Genomic DNA, 24,570 nt, shown 5'->3' on the forward strand with positions numbered 1-24,570 from the left:
TACATTTGAGGGTGTATTTATTTATTCTTTTGATGTGTTGTCACTGTGCACCGATAAACACGTTTTATTTAGACCTCATTAACTACTGCTCGTCTCGTTTGGTCCTCATTACGAAGCTCAAGAAAAACAAACAGGTTAACTCTTCAGGAAAGCAGAGTGGCTCACATATAACAGGAAACGGCAAATGTCTTTGCATTAATGACTCTCTCCCCTCTGCTGGGCACTGACCACCAAATGCCACCTTCTTTCCCACTGTAAGGAGTTATTCTTGAGTTTTTCCTTCTGCCTAGTGCTGATGTGTCTCTTCTTGATGCTTCCTGCTTCAGTGGGACCGCAAGGGGTATGCATGCACCCTTGGCAGGTTGGGAGCCTCCCCTTTTTAGCTCAGTTAGCTTGTTGGTGCATTTTAATCACAGCGCCGTGTTGAAACGTGTAAATAAATAAAACCCGAGTTGAAACCATTCGCCTGTTTTTTTTTTTTTTAAATGCCATTTGAGAACCGTCCAGGAGGCCTGCTGGCGGGCAACATAAATCTGTCAGGCCAGCACATCCCCTCCTCTTATTTTGCCTCCTTCTCTTGCCTCTCCTGCCTGCGTGTGTGTGTGTTTTGCGTGTGGGGGAGTCAGTAGATTCGCAGGCTCAGCCTCCCTACACCAGGGTAGCCTGCTAATCACACTGCGGGGTGCAGACAAACAGCGCTTTGGCTTAAATGCTGCCCTATTACTGTAATTCCTGCACCGCCCAGGGCTGGCTGCATGGAATGGCGGGACACACACGGCGCACTAACGCAGACATACACAAACTCGCCGTGTGAATGCGACAGACAAGTGTTTGGCCAAACAAATGTTTTCCTACTTGCGAACATAACGCATGCGGATCGTTGTGTTGTCACTTAGCATACGGCCGTTGTACTCGTGCACTCTGCATGCTGCTGGATGGTTGCATGCGACCGCCAGGACTGAATGCCCATGCTTGTGATGACGCATGCTTGCAGATCAACATGAATGCCTGAATGTCATGTTCGCGCAAACCACAACATAAACGAAGTGTCAGTCATCAGGCGAGTTTCATTCCTGAGCTGAAGATGCCATCTTCACCAGAGCTGTAATGGGCGTCGGTCTTTATTTGTGTTTCTTGGTTTTATTTTGCAATCCTTTATATCCTTTATTAACTGTTGGGTACCCGTTGATAAAAATTTCCCTGTGTTTATTGCGACATACACCTTCTAGGACTCTTTCCTGACCACCACTATCATCTCTCAAACCCAATCCGCCCCTGTAAACAGACCCTCAGCGAGGTGCTATCTCAGACAGTTATGCCATGGTTTGACACAAACGAGGCGCTTTGCAGAGTGTATCACTGTGGATCTGGGGAGCAAATGGGGGAGCTCGATCCTAAATGAGGCCTCGCGTTTCACAGCTCACGTTGACCTCCTGCCTGAAGGTTAACCAGGACTCCTGCAGCAGCGAAATATAATTCACACAATTTTGCTACAGACTTGAGGACCTTAATTAGTCAGGGTACCATAGCTGAGTAGTCGGCAGAGAAATCACTAACAAGGATACCTTGGACCCTAGTGAAGGTGACATAAAAGAACAGAAGCCTCTCCGCATCCTCATGCCGCACCAGGTCAAGCTGCACAGAACATCTACAGTCCATCAAACACTCTGGCCTTGATCGCATGGACACACTCAGGGGATGTTATGGCACAAGGAAAGGCAAATAATCATTTGAATCTTCTCTTGGACTGAAAGTGTATGGGGAGAAGTGATTTTCCACCCTAGGTACCAGCCGTTCCTAGGTGTTCCATATGAAGTGCCTCGTGCCTTTGGCTTAACGAACGGACCTCTGCTTTGTTTTTATCAGGTGTATGTGTGTATAAAGGGAGGTTGTGTGTTTTTATCTGCCAGTAGCCATTACCCAAACATCCATGCTGCCTGTGGCTCCACAAATTGCTACCAGGCTTGTCGGAAAGTGGGTCCCTGGCAGAATAATCAAAAGGAGCAGCTTTTCCAGTGACCAGCCACTAATTAGAATCACAAGCTGAAATGAAAGCCGGCCAGTCCGGCAGCCAGTGAGGGCCGCTGGTGCTCCAGATTCTGTAAACAGTTGGAAAATGGGCCCCCAGACTCCAGAGGACACTGTACAACTCCTTGCAGATTGTGAGGTATGTTTAGTGAGATTCTCGTCTCGACACGTAGAATTCGACAGTTATTTCATAATCTGTCTAGACTTTCCATTAAAACAAAGCTAGCTTCACCGGTACAATATTGATTGAATGAGTATGATGGACGTTTTTTTTTTTGGTCAGCGTGACTTATGCCCCCCCCTCCCCCAGTTGTATTGGAGCTGTGTATCGGTCTGTTGTAATGCTCTGCATGTTTTATAGAGATTAAAACTAAGTGAGCCTTCAGCTGCCACCTTAGCACCGCTTCTCTGAAGTTGTACGGTTTCCTGAGCCGGTCTGGTTGTTTCTCGCTGACCTGACCTCCATTTGGCAGCACCGTGTAAAGGGCTTAGCAGAACAGATCCCACGAGCCCCGATAACCAGCCCCGGCACAGAGGACGTCTTCACCACGTCTGGAACACGTGCCGGAGAGCTGCATGAGAGAAGGACACGCACAGCACTGAAGGATGTCCTCAGTAGTCATCCGCATCCCCACAGGCCTTGGTCTGATCGCTGGTTGTCCCAGGAAGCGAGCAGCAGGAAAAATGGGAGCCTCAATTGGAACGGCCCCCGTTAATCGAACCGCGGGGGCTGAGGTGTTTCTGAAGACCTTTCCATGTTTGCTGCACACAAAAGGGCCCCCTTACTAAACAGAGGTGCGTCGTGCTCGCCTGCGCTCGCAGAATGGGAGGATTTTCCAGGCTCCTGTGTGAAACCTCAAAGCATTCAACGGCCCAATTAATGCTGACAGTTAAGGCTTGTCCTCCGTGTCACGGGTGACTCTGTACTCCTCACTCGTCTTTTGTGGTTCTGTGGAAATGTTGGCACTCTCCATTTTTAGCCTCTATTTTTGGTTTGATGGCTGCCGCTTTTTCCTATTAACATCGTGTTCTCGTCTTAAACATGGGCCCACATATTTCGCTGTATCCTGATGTACAAAAGCTGCTGTCCTTCTCTGTGCACTCGGGTGAACCTTTTTGACGAGATATTTCTAAAAAAACACAAAGACGCATCACCGCTTTATTTTTTTCAGTTATCTGTCATCGGCTGAATGTGAGTTTGCCTCTGTCTTTTATGCTCCATCCTTGCGTCCAAGCAGAATTAAAAAAAAAAAATCTTTTAGCTGACTAACATATAGATTCTTTCCGCCCAACGCTGCTCATAATTCGCACTGAGTGGCAGGCTAACTAAATTTGAGTAAACGATGACATCCGCACTGCAGTAACTCGATCGCTCCCACCGTGATTAGTGGCCCCACACCCATCCACTGTCTCTGAGCTCTGAGCTGTCATTCTGCCGTTACGAGGCGGAGTCAGTCTGACTTCCGCTCTCTGGCGACTGAATTCAGATGCTGGGTTTTGGTGATGTGCATGGAGGAGGAAGTAATGCTGAGACTGACCTTTGTGTTATCAGATTATCACGACTCTCATGTGTTCCCATCTCCTTTCACTGCTCACACAGCGCATGCACAGTCGAGTCAAGCCTAGATATGCTGCCCACACATTCCACTATTGGCCGATGACCATGGTTATAAAAAAAGGGAGCCTGAAAGTCAGTGGTCAGTAGTTTAAACTTTGTGTGATTGTGGTCATTGACTGTGACTGTCTTTGTATAGTGTGTTGTTGGTTTTGTTTTGGCTAACGAAGATACTTCAGTTTCGTTATATTCATGTTTTCGAAAGAGTACTACTACTCTTAAGTGTTGTCAGGGATGCAACACATTCTTGCACGTGCATATGTCTGCAGTACATAGAATACAGACCTGGCTGTTTATCCCTTATTTACCAGAATAAATAAATGCTTTGCTCTTTGTTCTATCTGTGCAGTCATTTGTCCAGTGCAGGGGGGCTGAATCCCCTCCCCAGCAGCATAAGACATAAGACACCTTGGATGAGATGCCAGGCCATCCAAGAACATGCACACACAAATGCAACGGACAGTTTATAGATGCCAGTTTTCCTAAGTGCATGTGTTTGGGAGACAACCGATGCATCACAAAGAAAACAAGCAAACTCCCCACGCACAGGGTGGGGAGGGTGATTTAGGAAGGAGGGCTGTCCACTGAGCTACCATGTGGCCCTCTATTTAATTATTAGTTTTAATCCAAAAGTCTTTTCCGTTATGAAACATTGTAACCAATTATTTCGCTTGTCTCGTTTTTCAGGATCAATGGGGCATGACCGCCCCTGCATTAATATTCATAGACACACACTTGCTGGATAGCTGGAGTCACTTAGCGAAGAGTATCCAGGGTAAAGACTGGGCCAAGAGTTTGCGCTGACAGAAGTACCATGTGCAGTTGCTATTATGGGGAACCTGATGAATCACTCCTAGCCATGACGTGTTCGCCTACTCCCATGGCTAACTAGTATGACCGCTGTTGGACATGACTGTGATGCGGGGAGAGGAGGATGGAATAGCCACCTTACTTGGGTACAGGAGTAGAGAGAAAACGTGGTGGTGGTTTGTGTGTCAGTACAAGAGGAAACTCAAAGGAAATCAGAATGGGTGTCAGGGCAGGAGGGGGAACACAGGGGGGTTTGGGGTTTGGATCTGGGCCAGACGTAGAAGCCCATTTTATGGTCAACAGATCTGCCCCCCAGCTGGGGAGGGCCACATCTTATGATTTGTTGGAAGTAATGCCTCCTGTCTTCATCAGTTATAGTGTTTCTTTTTGTTTGTTTGTTTTCTTTTTGTTATTTTCTTTAGGGGACAAATACTGACAGCGGAATCCCAATTTCAAATGCAGAGAAGGAGCCTTATTTTGAAGTCTTGCACCTCCCATGCGGCGGCATCTCAGTAATTCATTGACAGAGCAGCATAAAGTAATTATTCTGCAGCCAATGACCTTTCCTGATGTTGACCAGAGGGGGTGGGATGGAGGGGGGTCAGTGCGCAGCTGACAGGTTCGTGGAGGGACATGCTTCACCTTAAAACAAGACAGCAGACAAATGGCGTGCAGATGGTGGCCTGCTCCATGAATCCTGCTCATCTGTTTTCTTGGTTTGATGTTGTGTTTTTCAGCGAGTAGCTTTATCGTCAGTCTTGCAAAAGCACGCCACAGAATTGTGGGGGTGGAAGTTAATATCCATTCCCACGAATCCAGGGGGAGATATTTCTTGATTTGATTAACTGTGGTGCCAGTGTTTTGACAAGCCAAAAATCGGTGTCTAAATGGTGTGATCCATTTATAAAATGTTTGGAAGATGTTAATCTGGGCTGCTGGATTTAAATGGCCACAAATGTATACACTGGCTGCTGCGTGTACAAAAAAGGACATCTACCGCCCCCCCACCCAAGCGACTGGACGCTGTCGTGCCGTTAAAAGCTCTGGGCCCCACGTTGCCAACGCATTACGTGTGGCGATAGTGCAGGCGAGCAGGTGGCAAGAAGACGGAGCCCACTGCATCAGGGGGGGGTACATCACCTCAGTCTCAGAAGCATCAATGCACCCGGCAAGTTAAAAACATGCATGTGATGCGATCGGCATGGTGGGGGTGCATATTGTGGAAATCACAGCCTTTGGTGGTTCTGCTACCGGGCGGAGACGTGCCCTTAAACCTCAGCAGCCCTGAAATGGACAGACATGCAGCCCCCCCCCCCCGCAGGAGCTCTGCGGTGGCACTGAGTCGGAGGCCTGCACTGCAAGGAGCCCGGAATGCCGACCGTTTGAAGTCAGGCATTTTAAAGTGGGCGGCAGGGGGGGTGGAGTTTCCTTCCAGTGGATTCTGAAACACAGGCCCCCACCCCAACACTCCCACACAGAACAAAACGGCAGCAGCATTTAAGTGCATCTCGCCTAACAGTCATATTTGGTATGGGGGCAGCAGGCTAGTCACTGCTTGTTAACTGGATCCTGAAAAGACATAGAAGCCCCATGGAAATACTGGTCACTAAACATCCAGACTCCCGCCATCGGTGAGCAGGTCCCGTCCCGCTCGCCGCTGTACATGTTCCGGTATCACACTTCCGCCGGGCAGCATGATGGTCAGACCCATGTTGCACATGGTGGAGCAGGCAGAGGGCTTTAGGTGGGGACGGAACAAAAAATCAGACATTTGAGGTGGAAAGGCTTATTGTGGAGATGTGTGGAACAAGCTATCAGAATAGAGGTTTCTTCCTGGTTACTAAGAGTGACAGAATCCCCCCAATTTATGCCTAGGGAACAAAAGACAGGTGGAATGAATCGACATACCAGACCCTGGTCATGTGATCATCAAAGCCCGTGTCCCAGTGCTGGAGACGGATGTTCGCCCCAAATAAAAACTTGTGCTATGTGTGAAAGTGCAGCGTGATTACACCATGGCTTTACACGGGTGCATCATGGGATACATTTGCTGCTGTAACATGAATGTGATAAATACCTCTGAGGCTCTGTGCAATGACCTTCACGTGCATCCAGTACGGAATGTTTACGCCGAAACGCCGCCAGGTCGTTAATTCCGGAACGTCTGAGGTTGTTTATATCCGAGCGAGGCGGGCCAAGGCGTCACGCGCGCTGAAGTGTGAATCGGGGCGTGTGCGCGTTCGCCGTGACACAGACTGGGCCTGGGGCTCCGCGCTTGACATGAGGATGATGCATTCAGACCCTTTGTGACAATCACGCAGCAGCAGGCTGGGCCTGTTTGCAGTGGGGGAGACGGTGAAAGGCTGCCTTTGTGTAACACAGGAACGGACAGATTGCTCTTTCATTTACCGTGCTGAAGAAGGGTGGATGCAGAAAGGCCATGAGATGGACTCGTAAAAGCTAAATTTGGAGAGCATGGCAGCTTGCTACCTCCGCGTCCCCGGCCACATTGCTAAGGCCCAAATTGCAGGCAATTGTTTTTCTATTTACTTATTTTCTAATGGAGGAAATCGCATGTCATACTGTTTGTGTGACTGCTTTAAAAATATATTTTGAAAAAGGATAGGGTTTCCTTTTGCAGGGAAATATATTTTTTTAACTGCAGGAAATTAAATGGAATTGTTTATGGTAATTCTCTCATTTCCCCTGTTTGACAAGACAGATTTTTTTCTTCTTCCTGTATCCAGGCCTGCACTTCAGCTTCTCGTTCCGTAATTCACTTTTCTAATTGAGCCGGACTCTCTCGCTGAGATGGAGGGAGGGAGTGGGAGAAAGACAGAGAGAGTGAGTCAGTCAGTCAGTCAGTCAGTAAGCCGGTCAGTGAGCCGGTCAGTGAGGATGCCCCTTTCCATCTATGTGTCTTGATGCAGTGGTGAGAAAGTGCGCACTCATCTGAAGTGCATTTTCGAGAAATTAAGCCCATTGGAGGGATGCCAACTGCCACTTGCATGTGCGGATTATCAGGATCCCACTCTCACCATAGCAGGGAAGTCACAACTGGGACCATATTAAGCAGTGTGGCCGACTTGTGGAATCTGATTGGCTCTGTCTGGCTACCCCCCCCCCCTCCCCCCCCCCACCCGCCTGATTTGCTGCTACCTCCCCTGATGCCAGGCTTGTGTTCCTCTACCTCAAGGCCCCAGAACTGGATTTTCGACCGAAAACCAGCAGAATAGTACCGCCGATTGTCACATGCAGCTGGTGCCCCTGAGGGTGAGCTGGACACAGGGAGGCGATGACTGACTAGTGTAATGTGACTGTAGACTCACAGATACATGCATACACTCAGACACACACAGTCCAGCACGTGGCTGCCTGCCCGCTGATTGCTGCTGCTGGAACATGTTTACTTTTACTGATGTGTTTCACATTATCTTACACCTTTAGTCCGTTCAAACTGCCCTGTCTGATTACAGTTCTCAGAATTTCAGTTGTATTCCATTACTTTAGGACACAGTAGAAGAGGACAATGGAACTGGGTGGTTTAAATGGTCAGCATGACAGGGTGGTCGGACCGGGCTGCAGACACTCAGACACTTTGGCAGTGCGGTCTGTTTGTCTCTTGCTTGGTGTATAGCACCTGTGCTAACTGAAGAACCAAATGGCAAGGTTTTAGGTTCAAGAATCGGAAGGAGACGTTGTCATTTTGCTATTTACTTTCCAAGTGCGTTTAAAGTAGATTAAGGTGAGACGACAGGCCTCACCGTTCTCTTCAGGTGGATTGATAATATGGCGGTAACGCAAGGCAAGGATCCAGAGGGTTTGCGTTCATTTCACTGCGGTCATGTGGAGGCCCCTTTATAACCCCGTTTTTCTGCGACTGTTTTTGTTTACTTATTTTCCTCGGGGCCCAGAGCGGTTACCGTGTTTTCCTGGTCGGAATTCTCGGGGAGCCATGGAAGCCTATTTTAATGTGCGGTCATTTTTATCGTCCCTGGGTAATCTGTCTTAGACGAAAGACTGCATAAATATATAGCAGCCTGAGTAGTTACGAAGAGCGTCACACATTTGCTAACCATTACGCTGGTATGCACGGGCTCGGGGACACAAAAGGAGTGGGTGTGGGCTGCCTTCCTGTGTCTGAACTTTGGTTGGCTTTGCGTCTCGATAAGGCTCTCTGCTCGGACAAAGGGCACCTTCGGAACTTTGCTGATAAATCATCTGTACTTTCCTTCACCGGTTAACACACACAAAAAATCTCTTTGCATTAAATGAATGAGTCAGGCGTTCAGACGCATGCAGAAGCCATCGTGGTGCGTAAATCATTCAACTTTTTCTGTTTTTTTAGTGTGTCACTTGCATGGCTCCGGATACCTTTAGTAGTGATTATAATAATAATTTCTAATTAAAATCTTGCTTTTTGGTTACTTTAGTCCCAAACATCTTGCACGTCTCACTCATCAGCACACAGTAGCCTCTCTTGGGACTGAACCTCATAAAAGATGTTTGTTTATTCATACTCTAGCTCCAGCTCTGTGATCAGCCTGCTTCCTTCTGCCCTACAGTCATCTGCAGCCTCCCGTCCAGCCTTCCCTCTCCCTGCGTGTGGGAGACCCATAAGGGGCGCTGTCTGGTTCAACGGGTTAAGTCTCTGTGCCTGTGATTGGTGCCTGTGACACGGGTTCAGATCCTGTCTCTTGGCAGCACAGTCACGTGTCCATTGGGCCCTTGAGCTCAGTGCTCAGTCTTTAACCCCCCGCGGGGGGCTTGCTTCGGTGGTGTCAGACAAACAGCGTGACCCTGCTTTCAGACCCCCAAGCTTCATTTGCACCTGCATGTCTGTCTATGCTGTAAAGGAGAGCTGGATGGGACATGCGAAACAAAGCATTCCGATGTACCTGCAAATGGAAAATACAGCATCATTTCATTTCCCTCTAAGATGCAGACCGATAGTATTGATCTGTCTTGGTCTTTTTTTTTTATATAGCGTTGCCGGCAAGTCTGTTATCTTTAAGTCTCTTTCATGAAATGTATTTGCTCTCTTTACAGTAAATACGGTAACATAAACATTCATGCAGCTTTTAATCTGTCCTGTATGCTGTGGGTGGGTGTGCCTTGCAGCTCCGCTCTGATGTTAAATTACCGGTCATCCTTACCTGTCTTCCTCAGCCCCCACATGGTGTTCCTATCCCAGAGCCTCCTGGTGGGGGGCCCCCAGCTGTGCGGGGCCCGCCTCTGCCACGAGATTGCACACGCCTGGTTTGGGCTCGCCATTGGGGCACAGGACTGGACCGAGGAGTGGATCAGCGAAGGCTTTGCCACCTACCTCGAGGATGTCTTTTGGGCCCGAGTGCAAAAGGTAAGTCCAGCCCCAGCCCCAGCCCCAATCCTAGCCAAGCCATTCCTCATTTTCTCCCAAAGCCCTCAAAGCGTTTACATTTGACTCGCTTCGCATTTGGTTATAAACAATTCTTCCAGCTGTTTGTAGCACAAGTATAAATATTTTGAATCCCAGAATAGCTTCAAATAGGTCCTAAAATCCAAGGAAAAACCATATACATCCACTGAGCCTTTAAAAACCACACACATATGTTGAGACTGATGATCGTAGAGGTCATATGACCCCAAGTCATGTTTGTTATAGCACTTTCTCCTCTATATGGACGTTCAGGCACAGAAGAAGCTGATGAATCTGCTATGGTTCTGTTTGGAAATATCGTTCCTTTTTTGGTTACTTTTTCTTTATGTAAAAGTCAATAGATGTTGTGTTCAGGAAGACTAAACATGTTAGGATGAAAAATGTGAGCTGAAAAAGGAGAAGTCACAGTACTGGTAAAGGTACTGCCTTGGCTGTCTGTAAATTCACATTTCTCAAAAAGTTTTGCACTTTTTTGATACGGTAACCTGTGTAAAGGTCTTTAGATGAAAACCATGTAATATAAAATGTAAAATTAAAAATTGTATAAGTTCACAAATTGCAGTTGGCTATTGTTCATGACATAGGGGCATTCTGTGTGTGGGATTTGCTTGGTTTGGTTTGTTTGTTATCTAGAACAGGGCTGGAAAAAGCGAGCGGTAAGGCGTTCCGCCCAGGGGCACCAGTTAGGGCCGCACATTGCGAGCTGGTTTTCCACACCGTGGGATTTGCTCGGTGGCTGAAGATTAGATTTGATAGGGCGAGTCGCTCCCTAGAAGCCCCGCCTTTGGCTTTAACGGCAGGTCTTCACTGTGTGACTTGCTAATCTGACAGCTGATATGCGTGATTCTTTATTCCATAGATTTGTACCCGTTCCCTTTGAATGATGTATTTCTCTTTCATCACCCTGACAAATTGTATGCCCCCCTCCCCACCCTGTCCTCTTTTATTTTTCCCGGTTCTTCGGGGTAGAATGGGATTGGGTTTAGGCGCGCGCTTCTTGCCCTTGGCCTGTTCTCACCCTCCCTGACCTCATTATCATTATTTACTGGTGTACCTTATGGTGGTACCCACGGTAAACTGCGAGGCTCATTACTTTTAATCATTTATGCAGCAGCATATCTGATACAGAGCAGTGTTTTTCAACCCAGTCTTCAGGGACCCCCAGATGGCTTCATGTTTTTGCTCCCTCCTGTCTCCCTGCCAGATAGTCCGCATTTTTGTACCTTCCCAGCTCAGCAGAAATGCAGACTATCTTGTAGGCTGGGTGGGAGCAAAAACATGGACCATCTGAGGGTCCTCGTGGACCAGGTTGAGAAACACAGCTGTAGGTCTTGAGGATGCAGTGATTCGACCCAGACTCCTTAATCACGATGCCCCCTGCTGACCTCTCTCTCTTCTTCAGCTCTCTCAGTGTAAGGCTGAGGAGCAGTATCAACTGAAAGCCCTTCTGCGCTGGAGAAGACTCCGCGATGAGCTGCAGAACTCTGACGAGGAGCTTCAGATCCTCAGGTTGAGTCCCCCGCCGCCCAGTTTTGTCTGTGGAGTTGCAGTCTGGTTGCGGACCAGTATGAGCCTGACGATCGGTTCTGTATTCCCACTGAAACAAGATCCATTTTCACAAGACGTTGTGGAGTTTTTAATGGTTTCACTGCAACTTTCCTGGTTTCCCTCGAAGCCGTAGAACTTCCTGACACAAGGACCTTGGGGATTGTTCAAGCCGGACAGATGCGTGTCTTTCCTGAGATTTTTTAAGGTGACTGTGATTTATTCAGCAGTTATATTGCTTCACTTTTGTAAATTGAGGTAGCCTTCGAGTTGGCATCGTCAACAATATGTCCCAGACAAAAGCTGGGGCGGGCAAAGAAAACTGCTTATATGAGCAGCTAGATTCCCAGAGTGCCAGAGTGTCTGAGAGCCGAGTTTCAATTAGGAGCTAATAGGAGTGGCAGATGAGTCATCACTATTCGGATAACGACTTCGCCCCGGCAGTCGGGACATGGCGCAGCATGATGCGTTAATCGTCGCCGCGGTTGGCGAGTACCTCCGTAACCCGTTTTACTTACACGCAGCCCCGTGCCACCCTGCTTGCGAAAAAGCCTCTGAATAACGTTTCGTGTGTTGCGAGTTTGCCGACCTCTCAACCTTTGTTCTGGCCCGACTGGAAAAGAGGGTCCTGGGCCACCTTTGGGTTGGCTGTGTGTTCTGATCCTTATGCTGTGATTTTCTCCTCCTTCTTTGTTTTTGCTTGTGGGACTTAAAGGCATTATTGCTAAGAATAAAGGTTCATTACCGGGATTAAGGGTTTATTGCTGGAATTACAGGTTCATTATGTGTCCAAGAGCAGAGATGAAGGCGAGCTCTTCTTACAGCAGTGTTCACGCTTTCGAGAATGGCCTTGTAGCGTGTCTGCCCGCGCTCCTTTGCTCCTTCTCCGTGTGCATGCATGTGCGTGCATCTTTCTCCATGTTCCGGCTCTGGTGGTGGGACGGGGGGGGGCGAGGGGATACAGGGCTGCCGTCTGGCTGCTAATGCACGCCATGCACACAGAATGGTGTCTAATGCAGTTTTACTGTGTGTGGCATGGGGGGGGAATAAGCAGAGCCAGATGCCAGCCGGGGAGCCGTGACATCCGGCGTGTCCCGGGCAGCCCGCACAGCGCTCGGAAGCATGTGTTTCCATGATGATCCTCCACGTGTCCCAGCACCTTGTCCAGAAAAGTTTATCTTTCGCCGATCGATCTCGATACCGCAGGGGTGCGTTCGCGGTATGGCTGTGGATGCCGCTCATGGCGTGACTGACGTTTTTGGGAGACGGCCGAAGACGGGGAAAATCCTTGTTGCCCAGAGAGACTCGTAGCCTGATCTCTGGCAAGTAAAGACGCCATCCTGCCCGGACGTGCTCGCCTTGCTCTGGCACGTGTCTCTCGGGGCCCCTCCTCCAACATAAAGATGGCTGTCTTGTACGGGAACCGCCCTCCCTGTCGGCATGAATTATGTTTTCGTTTTTTTCTCTCTTTCTCTTTGTTCTTTCTTTCTCCCTGGGTCTTCTCAGTGCCAGACCAGGCCCGGAACTTATTGTTTGTAGCTGCCGTGTTTATCAGAGGGTAGGGGTTTGAGATGGGTTGTGGAGGGGGTGACTGGCAATGATTCACCCCTGCCCACATTGTGTGTGTTTTAGCGTTTGTGCTTGATGGGCGCCTGACAGCCATCTGCACTTGGGTAGCTGGTGAGATGAGGTCGACTCCCCCCCCCGCACCCCCCCATTGTAAAACAGGCCCTGGCTTATCGCTCCTCACCACACAGAGCGGAGACTGGGGAAAACAACAACAGCAGTAAAAGATGGCCGAAAACAGAACAAATCTGATAAAGACCACAAATAATAGGGGTTAGTGACACACATCAGGCACCAGTAATTGGTCCTTAACCCCTGATAACCTCTGCTTGATATCTCAGGAAATAATGCCTAATTTTTTTATCCGCTAATGCTATAAGAAATATTTTTGTGTGTCTGTGTAATTATAAATGCTTCATTGTGGAAGTCTAATTATAAATCTATTATACTGAAAGCAAATCGAATCCATTTGATGCAGAAAGATCGATGGGTACATCTATGTCATAGTTGACTTTGTCGGTCTGGGGCCGGCTGCTCTGTGTGACTAACCTAGCATAAGCGTTTATTTTAAATGATCAATGTACCGGGGATGGCCATGGGGGGGGGATCATTGGTGACTCATAATCCACATAAAAACACATGCTGTGCGTCGACCGAAATGAAATGTATATGGATCCATGTCGTCAGCAATCTGTCATGCATGTTGTTGTTTTTTTGGTTCATGGTAAACGAGATGCTGAGAAGGTGTTCCTGCGCACCTGAACTAGCTCAGCGGCTTCGCCCTTTCGCCCCTCACCATCCATTATTAATCAAAGTCACCCAGCTCTGCCATCTGAGACCGCTTGATGTCGTCAGGCTGCGGTATGAGCCACGTGCTTCTCTGTTTCAGTGCTGTTCAGATATGGAAAGAGAATCCCATAATATCTGTTGATGCTACGTATTTTTATACCTCCCCGCGTTTTCTGCGTCCTTTTTCAAACATGTGAGACGTCTTTTTTATGGTACCTGTTACCTTGAGGAGATAAGTGCTGGCTTGTTCATTTCAGACCTATATTTTCCCACTCAAGTTGGGTCGGAGGCTTTAAAATGTCTTAACTTGGTTTAATCCATGAATCAGACTCCCAAGAAGGGGGATTCCAGAGCTGAGCATCATTCAATTTCCTGTTTATTTTGTGCTGCTTTATTCAGCGTGCTAACGGAAGCGACTGGACCTAATGATAGGTGCCCCATTTAACGATCGACTGAAGCTGAACCTTTAAGTAGGTCACATGAGCTGTTCTCTGATCAATGCCTTGTTGCATGTTTGTCTGACATGTAAGGATCATGCTACTGAGAGAATTAACTGTGAAGTTGCCAGCTCTATATGGCATGATTGCCATTACGAATTAGAATCGGCTCTGCTTGGCTTGCTCACACCATGCAGTGGGCTGAAGTGGGCTGCAGAAGTTATGGTGTAAGTTTCCTTATGGTTCATTTGTACAAGTTAAGATCATGCTACTAGTTTTACTATAAGACCACAGCTGATTAAACATCGATGCCACACCCTCTGTCCTTGTCTCATCTCTGACCCGAAGGAAAGACATTTGGCGTGTCAATACATGAATGCAGATTACAGTCTCAGGAAGGAGTTGCCAGGAGCAGCGTGTTTTCATAAATGGGTGTGGAGTGTGTTAAATTGATAGATAGCTGTGTGTGTGTGCGTGTGTGTGTGGATTAGGGTTATATTACATTGTGGGGACCAAATGTCCCCCCACAATGTAATAAAAACCTGTTATTTTGACGTTGTGGGGACCATTTTCTTTATCTACATATGAAATCAAGAAAGTAAAAATGCCTGAAGTCCAGTATTTTGTTTGGTTACTTATGGTTAAGGTCAGGGTTGGGTAGGGGTTAAGGTCGTCATGCTAGGATCAGAGTTTTCCACAAATAAATGAAAGGAGAGTCCCCACAAAGATATAATTACAAACCTGTATGTGTGTGTGTTTGTGTGTGTTTTGTTCCTTTATAGACCCAATAAGGAAAACACGGGACAAGTCAGCGAATCAGGGGCCTCTGTGGTGAAACATGCTCTGAATCCAGGCAAAACATTCATGCAGGTCCACTACCTGAAGGTAAGATGCCCTCAGACTTAGCTGCCTGGAGTTCTGTCAACTTGATGCATTCAATCATCTGAAAATCTGAAAATTGCCTTAAGGGAGGACTTCGTCTTACGAGTGAGACGGATGTCTTTCAGACTCTTTGTAATGCTCTGGTAGGGTACTTCAGTGAGTATTGTTTATCCAGCACAAACTGCTCAAGACGGGCATAATCAGAACTGATAGGTGCGATTAAGTGTACAAGAAGACACATCTCTTATGTGAAGTCTGGTTTGTGTCCAGACTGTTCACTGTGTCCCAACTTCCTGTGCAAATCCACATGGAATGGATGAGTCACAAGGCGTTTGTCTGAAGAGTTGCAGCCAGAAGTTTCTCAGCATTTCGTCAAACAGATCATTTCTTCCTCCGTTCCAAGCCGGCCCTCTCAGGCCACGACATGTACAGCCTGGCCTACTTCTGTACAGGATGCTTATTTGTTACTCGCATGTGTATGTCAGCGGGGGCCTACCCCAGCCACTAGCTGCCTATTTTCCAAGCACTTACTGTATCTGTATGGTGAGACTCATCCAGGGAGGGTGTCCCCATGGTGGGAGGTCAATTGGGGGCATGTGGACCCACAAAATGCTTTGGATATCCTCTACTGGGTTGCCCACTCTCGCTCCTCCGGTCCTCATCCAGAACCCTGGCACTGAACATCACTCACACATTTCATTTTTTTTTTATTCCATTTAACCAGTATCTAGGTTGAGTAACCGTGATGGCCCACGTTTCTGCCGAGACACACGACTGCACTCGAGCACTGTTCTTGAGTACAAGTGCAGATCTTTAAACCATGTTCCTTGACCTTATTCAGCGTATGGTGACTGGCCTTAAGGCCCCACGCCGTCTCCTGACAGCACCTGCACTCCTATATGTATATGCAGTCCTGTTGGCCCTCTAGTTAAAATTATCCAAAGTTACCTTATAAGGAAGCAGACTGCTGAATACATAGCTGGTAGCCTATATTATGCCTGTATATTTTCAGCACGTAGTGAATGTTGCATTTTGGAGACAAAACTTCAGGGTGAATGTCGTTGTATATCGATTACAAATGTTTCTCTTTCAGGGCTATTTCCTATTGAGCTTTTTTTCAAGCATAATTGGTGAGGAAGCTTTTCTAAATTTCTTCCGCCATTTTGTGAGACAATACCATGGCCAGCTCATTCTCTCACAGGTCGGTGATTTTCTGCATCTTCCCAAAGAATTACCCACTGATTTTTTTTTTCTTTAAAAAAAAAGGTTTATTACTTATTTAATTGTTGCTCTTTTCAAATTTTACATTATGTCTTCAATAACCTCCCTCACTACTGTTAAGTTTGACTCTCCTGAGAGTTGAGTCTCCTGAAAGTCCCACTTGTAGATGTTCAGTATGCCAGTTATATTACTGGTATATAATACACAATCGCCAGTCCTATTGGACTGAAATTTAGACATTTCTAACTTCTAAACCATTGACTGTTGTATTTACACAGTAATTATAATGATCTTAAGATTTCTTAGCATTTTTGACATTCTTAGCACATTGCACAGGACTCCTGTGGTTATTTTGTTTACAGGACTTTCACTGATGCGAAACTAATAGATTTTCTTTCTCAGGACTTCTTGCAAATGCTTTTGGACCATTTTCCAGAAATAGAGAGGTAAGTCTAAGTGGATGTCGAACGACTGCTTTGTTTTAGGACTCTGTCAATTTCAGCAGCGTTTGATGTTCAAACCACTTAAGTCCAACAGGCAAAAAAATAATGGCTATGAGGAAAGTGGGTCTCACCGCCTGTTTTTGAGGAAAAGTACCATTAAATCTCCCCCCCCCCATGGCTACCCTTCCAGCTTGACACCCCCTGTGTACAGTAACCCCCTCACCCCAGCCCCTGTATCCCCCACAGATCCTGAATTGCTCACGTTCGTTTTAAAAATGGCTGCACGGTAACACATGCACTTCGTTCTGACAAGGGTTCCATTTAGATTAAACCCAGCTTCATGGGACATTGTCACCCTTGTCATCTAAAATTCATGAAGATGTGCTACCAGGTGTTCCTGCCCGCGTTTCCCTGCTCTTCCCTGTTCTGCTGCTTGGCTGTGCACACTGTGGAGTAGCAGTAGACAGCTTGCCGTTGTAGAGATGTGAACTCCTACCGCGCGTTTAGTATAGAGAAAAACTCTCATATCCGGAGAGATGAAATTTCCAGATGGTTTAATGTTGCTCTTGAAGAACAGTGAATTGTGACACATTTCCTACGGTTCTTTTAACCATTTTATATTCACACAGTAATGATTATTGTACTGGTATTTCAAGTCAGATATTTGATACAACGCAAGACATTTGCAAGGTAAACACTGGAGAAACAAATGGAAAGGCACCTGACGTCCGCCACTGCATAGGAGCTAAAGTGTTTATTACTTGTTTTTAGTTTTTATACTGATATGTTAGAACTGTGCCTGTTACTTGGATGCCGGATATGTGATCTGTAACTGCATAATTTCTTTTCCCCTGCTGTCTTCGCTCTCATACCAGTGCGTCAGCTGTCATAACTAAGCAGGCCGCGTCTTATTGCTTTATTTATTCCTGTGCCAGCCCCTCGCGGTCCTCCTCATTCTGAGCAGCTGTCGGGTGAGGTGTGCTGTCCCATCGGCTGTTTATTTGTTTGCTGCAGCACGCAGTCCTGGGGGGAGATTACTCAGGACCCCCCCCCCTTTTTGGCTGAATCTGTTTGAATAGCTTACATGGTGTGAAGCCCCTGTTTCTCCATCACCTTCTTCCCATCCTCTGTGACTCGTTTTCTCCCCCTTGCCCTCTTCCTTCTTCGCCTCTGTTTCACTCCCTCCATTGCCCCGCTTCAGATCTGAATTCACGGCAAACCCGCTTTCTTTTCCCCACACGGCCTTTCTGTCTCAGTTGTCCTCCCCCTCATCCATTTCCTCCCCTACTCGGTCGTTCCTCCCTTCTCCCCTTCCTTCCGTTCCACCTTTCGTTCCCCCCTCAGTCTGCAGGGTTAATGCAGCACCATGCCCCGACTGCCCACGCTGATTGATTGAATTAAAGCCGAAGTTCAGGACGGATATTTATGTGTGCGTAGCATCTGGATCCGTAAACATTTCTGGTTGAGAAGAATCCGGGTGACATCGCGGAGGGCGGAGACACAGGGCGGCTCTGTTTTCCAGGGGTGGGATTAACGAGAGATTGATCCCCGAGACAAAAGTCTAACCCCCACGCGCACTAATTAAAAAGGCGGTGCTGTAACGTGATACATTTTTATAACCACGACAGTACACTTTCTTAACCCTCCACTGGTGGTCTGCAAAGGCAGACCTGGGGCAAAGAGGGGGGGGGGGGGGTTATCTCGTCCAGCCCACCTCTCTGAGGTCCCTCAAACACAGGACTCCCAGAAGAAAAGGCCGTTGTTTCACCCTCCACTTCTGGGCCACTGCAGCCCACCTGAGACAGCCAGCTGGCAGAGGCTGTAGTATGGCACATATTTGGCACAGAACGTCAGCTTCAATAGGTTCCAATTGGCTGGCTTTGTAACCAATAATGTCCCAGTGTCCTGCTTCTGGGAGCTTTTCTCATTGGGTGGCGCAGAAAATTAAAAAAAAAAAAAACGGTATAGGTATTCTCGTTCTTTATCCATTCAAGGTCTATCACTCCTTTAGTTGATTGGATAAAATTTACCTTTTGAATTATTTGAAAATATAAAATGTTTTCAAATGGTTAACATTAAATTTTAAACTTGCATTTTATAAGGGAACAAAGCGAATTTTAATAGAAACTGTAAATAAATACTTCTTTCACTTCAAAATAATAAAAATTACATGGTGCTCCTTGAAGTAACTCCTGTCTTTATTTACAGGTCAGGATCCCATCTGCTGCCTTTATTCATTTGGTCAATGACGTGTTGGACTAGTGAAGTGGTCTTTGGTCCTTTAATTGCAACTCAGTTTGAGACAAAAACTCGGGTTAGACAGGAACACTAACAGGGTGGTCTTGTTTAATTGCTGGAAAAAAAAATTAATTGGGTCTCCAGGCAGGGCTCACCCTGCGCCATGGCTCTCGTACACAGGGCCAAATGAGATAAATGCTTGGGAAACTTCATCCGCTTTTTGGGGGGAATTACACCCCAGACCCACACCGCTGGTGTCTTTCACTGAAATTTGAAAATGTCTTGCTTTTTAACTAGTTTATGCGTTGCTGTTGCCCGATACACCTGAGCGTGAGCAGCAGTAACTCTCCTTTTCCCGTTTGTTTCAGACAAGGCCTCACTCTCCAGGTGATTTACGCCGACTGGCTGGATAATCCTGCCATTCCAGAGGTGAGGAACACAATCTGTCTTTTTACACCTTGTTGTGTCAATTTATCATTATAATTTTAAAAAATATATTTAAGTAGCCAACAATAAGCGATACGGTCTGCCTGGTTCGCGAAAGACGAGAAGCACCGTTGCCTTTAAAGCTGTTTACTCTTTTCCTCATTGTTCCCTTGACAAGATTTATCGTTATATCCGATATAACGATACTCTCGTGTGGACCTTGGATAAATACCGACGGGAAGCGCCAAGACATAATAATGTACCGTGGGGTACGCGCAGGGGGCAATACGGGGCAGAAATTCCCAGACAGAATAGTTGTGTTATCTGTGCAGAGCGTGGGACAGGCAGAGCGCCACTCGCCACCGGTGCCATGGGAGCAGGTCGGGCCTGTTCTGTGGACGGGCCGCACGGCCGCGGGCTAGGAACAGCCAATCTGGGTGGTTCCTAGTTTTTATTATAATTTTTTTTGTTACGTTTTTTTTTTTTTTTTTTTTTGCGTGGGATGGTAGTCCTTACAAACGAGGCCTGTTGAGCTGGGAAGCAGAGCACCGTCTGTTGGGGGGGGGGGGGGCTGCGAGCGGCCAGTCACGCCGGGAATGAGGTGTGTGATGTAGACCATAAAACAGCTATGTGTGGTATCCCGGCAAACAATGAGAGCTCACTGGCCTGCCACCCCGTGCTGGAGCAGGCCTGCATTCTGGAGCTCCCACTCCGTCTGACTACACGGCCGTAATGGGGTTCTGACAGAGAGCTTTCTGTCACTGTCCCCACTGAGGGAATGCAGACAGCTGCGCACGGCGCAGGACGTCGCCATCCGGCCCCCGCCATCCGGCCCCCGCCATGACGCGTACCCCTCTCTGCGTGCCTCCGGGATACTGCTCCAGGGGCCTCATGCTTTCTCATTTCAAGCCCTGGGAGTTATACCCGGAGGGCGGGTGTGGTCCTGCCCCCCCGCCATATTCCTGGCCCTTCTGTCAGCCCCCCCGGTCCCAAAGCATCACAGGGAAGCTCCTCCCTGCCAGGATGTGGCACTGGTTCTGTTTCAGACTGACCAGCGACACTTTGGAGCATGAAGGATCACTGACGAAGGCACCATAGCTCATGCGCTACAGCGCTGCTCCCAAAACACAGCGGCTGGGCGACACCTCGCTGAAAGTTGGGCGTCGCGTCGGCTGAGGTTATGTGTCATGCTGAGGCCAGCATTAGCTCTGCTTCCCGCGTTCATGTGTCTGTTTGCTGACACCCACCTGCCTTTAGCTGCCCTGGAGTGAGTGAGTGAATGTCTTTGTGTGTGTGTGGGTGTATATGTGTGTGTCTGTGTGTGTTTGTGTATATGTTTGTAATATAGTGCACAGTGATGTTTTACTTATACAGCTGGAGCGCCTGCGCTTATGTGAGCGAGAAAGGGAGAGAGAGAGAGAGAGCGAGAGAGAGAGGGAGAGGGAGAGAGAGGGAGAGGGAGGCTGCAGTGCTTTCGGTGGCCCCTCCCTTGGCTGCTGTGGAGCCAAACAGAGTTTGACTCGTGAGACTCTGCTTGCCGACTTCAGTGGGAGGAATCAGCAGGCGCTGCTACCGGCTCACGCCGAGGGGAATCCGGCTGGATGACCTGCTCCCTCTATTGCTCTCCTTCACCCTCTCTCCCTTCTTGTCCGTCACTACCCCCCCTCCGCCCACCCCCGCCCCTCGGCAGTCTCCTTCTCCTCCGCTGAGCAGGAGCAGTCGAGGTGAGCCGGTCGGCAAGAGCAGGGATCCGATCCTGCATGCCTTCTCTCCACCACAACCTCCCCCCCCCCGCCCCCCAGGCGCCCCTTTGTCCTCCCGAAGTGGGGAGGGGGGGGGGGGCACAGCCGGCGCTCACTCTCAGCATGTCGCCGTGTCTCCGCAGCCCCTGTTGCACAGGAGCTCCGCTTGGCTCCGGACGGCAGTCGTGGGAGAAGTCAGACAGGAGGTAACGCACCACGGACACTCCTCCTCTCTGGAGGATTCGCCTGCTGCTGTTCATTTGCTGAAGCTGTCCAGTCTGTGGGGACACGTATGTGTGTGTGTCTGTGTGTGTCTGTGTGTGTGTGGAGGTGCTGCTTTCTTACACACTGTGCTCTGTACTAAGTGCGCTGCTTCTGTCCATGAGGATAAAAATACAACTTGAAACAGGATGAACTGTACTTTTGTTGTCTGAGAGTCTGAGAGTGAAAGCTGCCTGTGTGTTTGTGCGTGCATGCGTGTGTGTGTTTGTGCGTGCATGCGTGTGTGTGTTTGTGCGTGCATGCGTGTGTGTGTTTGTGCGTGCATGCGTGTGTGTGCGTGTGTGTGCGTGTGTGTGCATGTGTGCGTTTACAACTTGAAGGGAATGTTTTCCACTTGAAATCTGGCTGATTGGGTGAAGTAGCACAGAGCTGGCACCGCTGATGTCTTATTTTATTGCCATGCACTTTTGTGGTGATGGTCGGGGGGGTTTTGGGGGGGGGGGCTGCATTTTATTCCTTCATCTGCAAGTGCCTCACAATGAAAACATTATGCGACCGCGCGCTGAAATGGCTAATTGGGTTACTCGCCAGTCAGGAGCGTCCTTTTTGAACTCTGCATGGTTGTGTGCGTGTGTGTCTTTCCACTTAAGCAATGGAAAGAGTGCCTAAAGTCTGTTTATACTCATTCGCTCGCTCGCTCGCTCGCTGGTAGCCGTCACCTGGTCACCCTCCTCTCCCTCCCCTCCCCTCTCCTCTCGCTCTCTGTCTCTCCCTTCCGCTCTCCTCCCATTTTCATTCTGTATCTCTCTCTCCATTTTCTCTCACACTCCGTCTTTCTCTCTCTCTCTCTCTCCCCTCCATTCTTTCTCCCCAGGTTGCAAAATGGATTCACTTCAGTCGTGGCCACCGAAAGGGCAGCAAGCGGAAGCGAGTGAGGCCCAAGGTGAACTTCAAAGGGGTAGGTTTCCCAGCGCTGCGTTTCAGGAACACTCACACTGCAGCCTTGTCTTAGTGCCTAAGTGCATGTTGGGTATTTTGGCCTATCTGTCTGCTTAGTGGAGCACGTGAGGGTTGTGCAGGGGATGTGGTTTCTGTGGCAGCCTCTGTATGGCTCCGCCGAGGGCCAGACACACACCGGGATGGGGCCCCAGCCACAAAAAGCACCCGGGCTCTTATGGAACCTCTGCGGGGGGGGACGCGATGGGCGGGGGGGGATAAACTCCATGTTTGGGTTTAGGGATGCGGTCACTTTGCTGAGTACTCTCGCGTACGGCAGTCAGCCTGCTCTCTGACGTGCGGGGGGACAGGGTTGGGGGGCGTCATCCTATACTGCAAGTGGCGGCACATTTTACTCCGGTTTTATTCCAAAGAGAGCATCACATTGCTGCAAGGGAGACCGTTCTGTAATTACCGGTTCTGGCTGGTCCTCAGGCACGCAGAAAGTCTGTCTTTGAGATGATGTCGTCGCCTGTCCCGTTAAAATAATATCTAGCCATCACACTTTTCCATACAAAGTTTCCCAGAAGTCCGTCGGTGTGAGACTGTGTGTGTGTGTGTGTGTGTGCATCACATTCATCTTACATAACATAAAGTACTTTAGATTGGTCCATCTTCTGGTGGGAACCAGTACATCATAAACAAAGCAGGCATTAGGTCTGTCTCCTTTATGGACACAACATGCTTTTATCTTAAGTTACATACAACTGAGGCAGAAAATACAGTTATTTGTGGATCCTGAGTGACCAGTGGTGTGGATGCCTTGTATGTGTTCAGCTTGTATGTGTTAAGCCAGATGGTGCCTGTGGTTTCGACATTCATGTGGAAGTGCTTTCTATATGTTATAATCTTTGCTGGGTTTCCCAGGTAGAGCCTGATGCTCTCGTTCCACAGTGCTGATTATATTTTAATAATTAACATCAGATTGTGCTTTTAATCCGCGGCCGTGCTTTAAAGCCCTTTGTTGAAGCGTGTTCGCACGGAGACATTAAAGAGTAAGCGCACACTCTGTGGTCAACGATTGGTGAGTTTAGCAGCACGTCTGTGAAATTGAATTCTGCCACTTTCCAGTTGGTTAGACAAAATGAGTCTGTTTCTAAAAAGGAAAAAAGAAAAAAGAATGTAGCCTCGTAAATTTCATGCCATAGCTGGAAATGTGAGCAGGAGAGTCTGTGACGACAGGCCATGTTTTTTTTTCCATGGGTACTGGGTGAGGCTGGTCTGGAGGGGGAATGGCCAGTAATGCTCGGCAGAGCGGCACGGGCAGCTGGGTGGGGTGGCTATGCCGTTTGAAGTCTGCTATAAAAGGCCTCCTGAAAGGAAACAGGAGGTGACCTGGCCTCCCTGGCCCGGCCCCACCCCTCTCTGAGTCCCATGGCATTCCAGGTGTAGTTTTTATTGCCCCTCCTGGCACTTCAAATGTTCCTTCCCTGCCCACGACCTGAACAGCCAACCCCCACCCTTCCCAAAAGGCCAGGCCCTACACACCACGGCCCCTCCCCTTACTTCTGGCTCGTAAACAGGCCGTCTCCCAATCAGAGAGGGGCCCTGATTAGCCGCCATGCCGCCAGTCTGCAGCTTAGACATAATTACATCACAGCCGAGTGCAGCTGTCCTGCCCCCGGCGATGCAGCCCCAGCCGGGGGCACAGAGCACAGGCCTGCATTTGGGGTCACTTTAATGTAAAATTAAAGTTTGCCACCAGAAAAAAAATGGTACTTTATTGCCATCCTTTTTTAAGGGGGACATTAGTCATGGTCTTTTGATAATGAGCTTCATTTGCGCTCATTTTCATCAGTGACCAGCGTAATGAGAGGCTGGCTCTGCGTTTTCCTGACCCGGGGTGCGTGGCCCTTTATCTCAATGCTGAAAAGCTGCTCTTTAAGGCCAGGCCCTCCCTCTGTATCTGCTCCGCCCCACCCGCCCAGAAGAGAATTTGCTTTTGGGTGCGGCACACCGTATTTTCACCGGAGATCCGATTTTTGAAAAATACGGGGTGAAGCTGGTTCTGTCCCACCTGTGTCCTGCCCTTGGGACCAAAGAAGATTGACTGTTAAGCCAAACAAATCTGTGACAAAAACCAGATTTACAGTTCCTTTGCAGAAGCTGCATTGTGAGATGGTCAAATAATTTATTATTTATATGTATTTATAGTTTCATTTGTGGTAATTTGCCATTATCGATTGTTCGA

General features: G+C 48.3%; 1 protein-coding gene across 3 annotated transcripts in view; it reads left to right on the top strand.

The window, feature by feature from the left end:
- LOC125709792 (aminopeptidase O (putative)) overlaps nt 1-24,570 on the top strand; it is a 64,404-nt gene that overhangs the window by 13,722 nt on the left and 26,112 nt on the right. For all 3 annotated transcript variants that reach the window (XM_048978654.1, XM_048978672.1, XM_048978663.1), the window contains exons 6-13: nt 9,623-9,812; nt 11,275-11,381; nt 14,992-15,094; nt 16,185-16,292; nt 16,715-16,758; nt 19,362-19,422; nt 21,305-21,367; nt 22,258-22,341. In XM_048978654.1, the coding sequence (XP_048834611.1) occupies nt 9,623-9,812; nt 11,275-11,381; nt 14,992-15,094; nt 16,185-16,292; nt 16,715-16,758; nt 19,362-19,422; nt 21,305-21,367; nt 22,258-22,341 (760 nt within the window). The remainder of the gene's footprint in view (nt 1-9,622; nt 9,813-11,274; nt 11,382-14,991; nt 15,095-16,184; nt 16,293-16,714; nt 16,759-19,361; nt 19,423-21,304; nt 21,368-22,257; nt 22,342-24,570) is intronic.

The sequence above is a fragment of the Brienomyrus brachyistius genome, chromosome 2 (genome assembly GCF_023856365.1).
Source record: "Brienomyrus brachyistius isolate T26 chromosome 2, BBRACH_0.4, whole genome shotgun sequence".
Taxonomy (NCBI): domain Eukaryota; kingdom Metazoa; phylum Chordata; class Actinopteri; order Osteoglossiformes; family Mormyridae; genus Brienomyrus; species Brienomyrus brachyistius.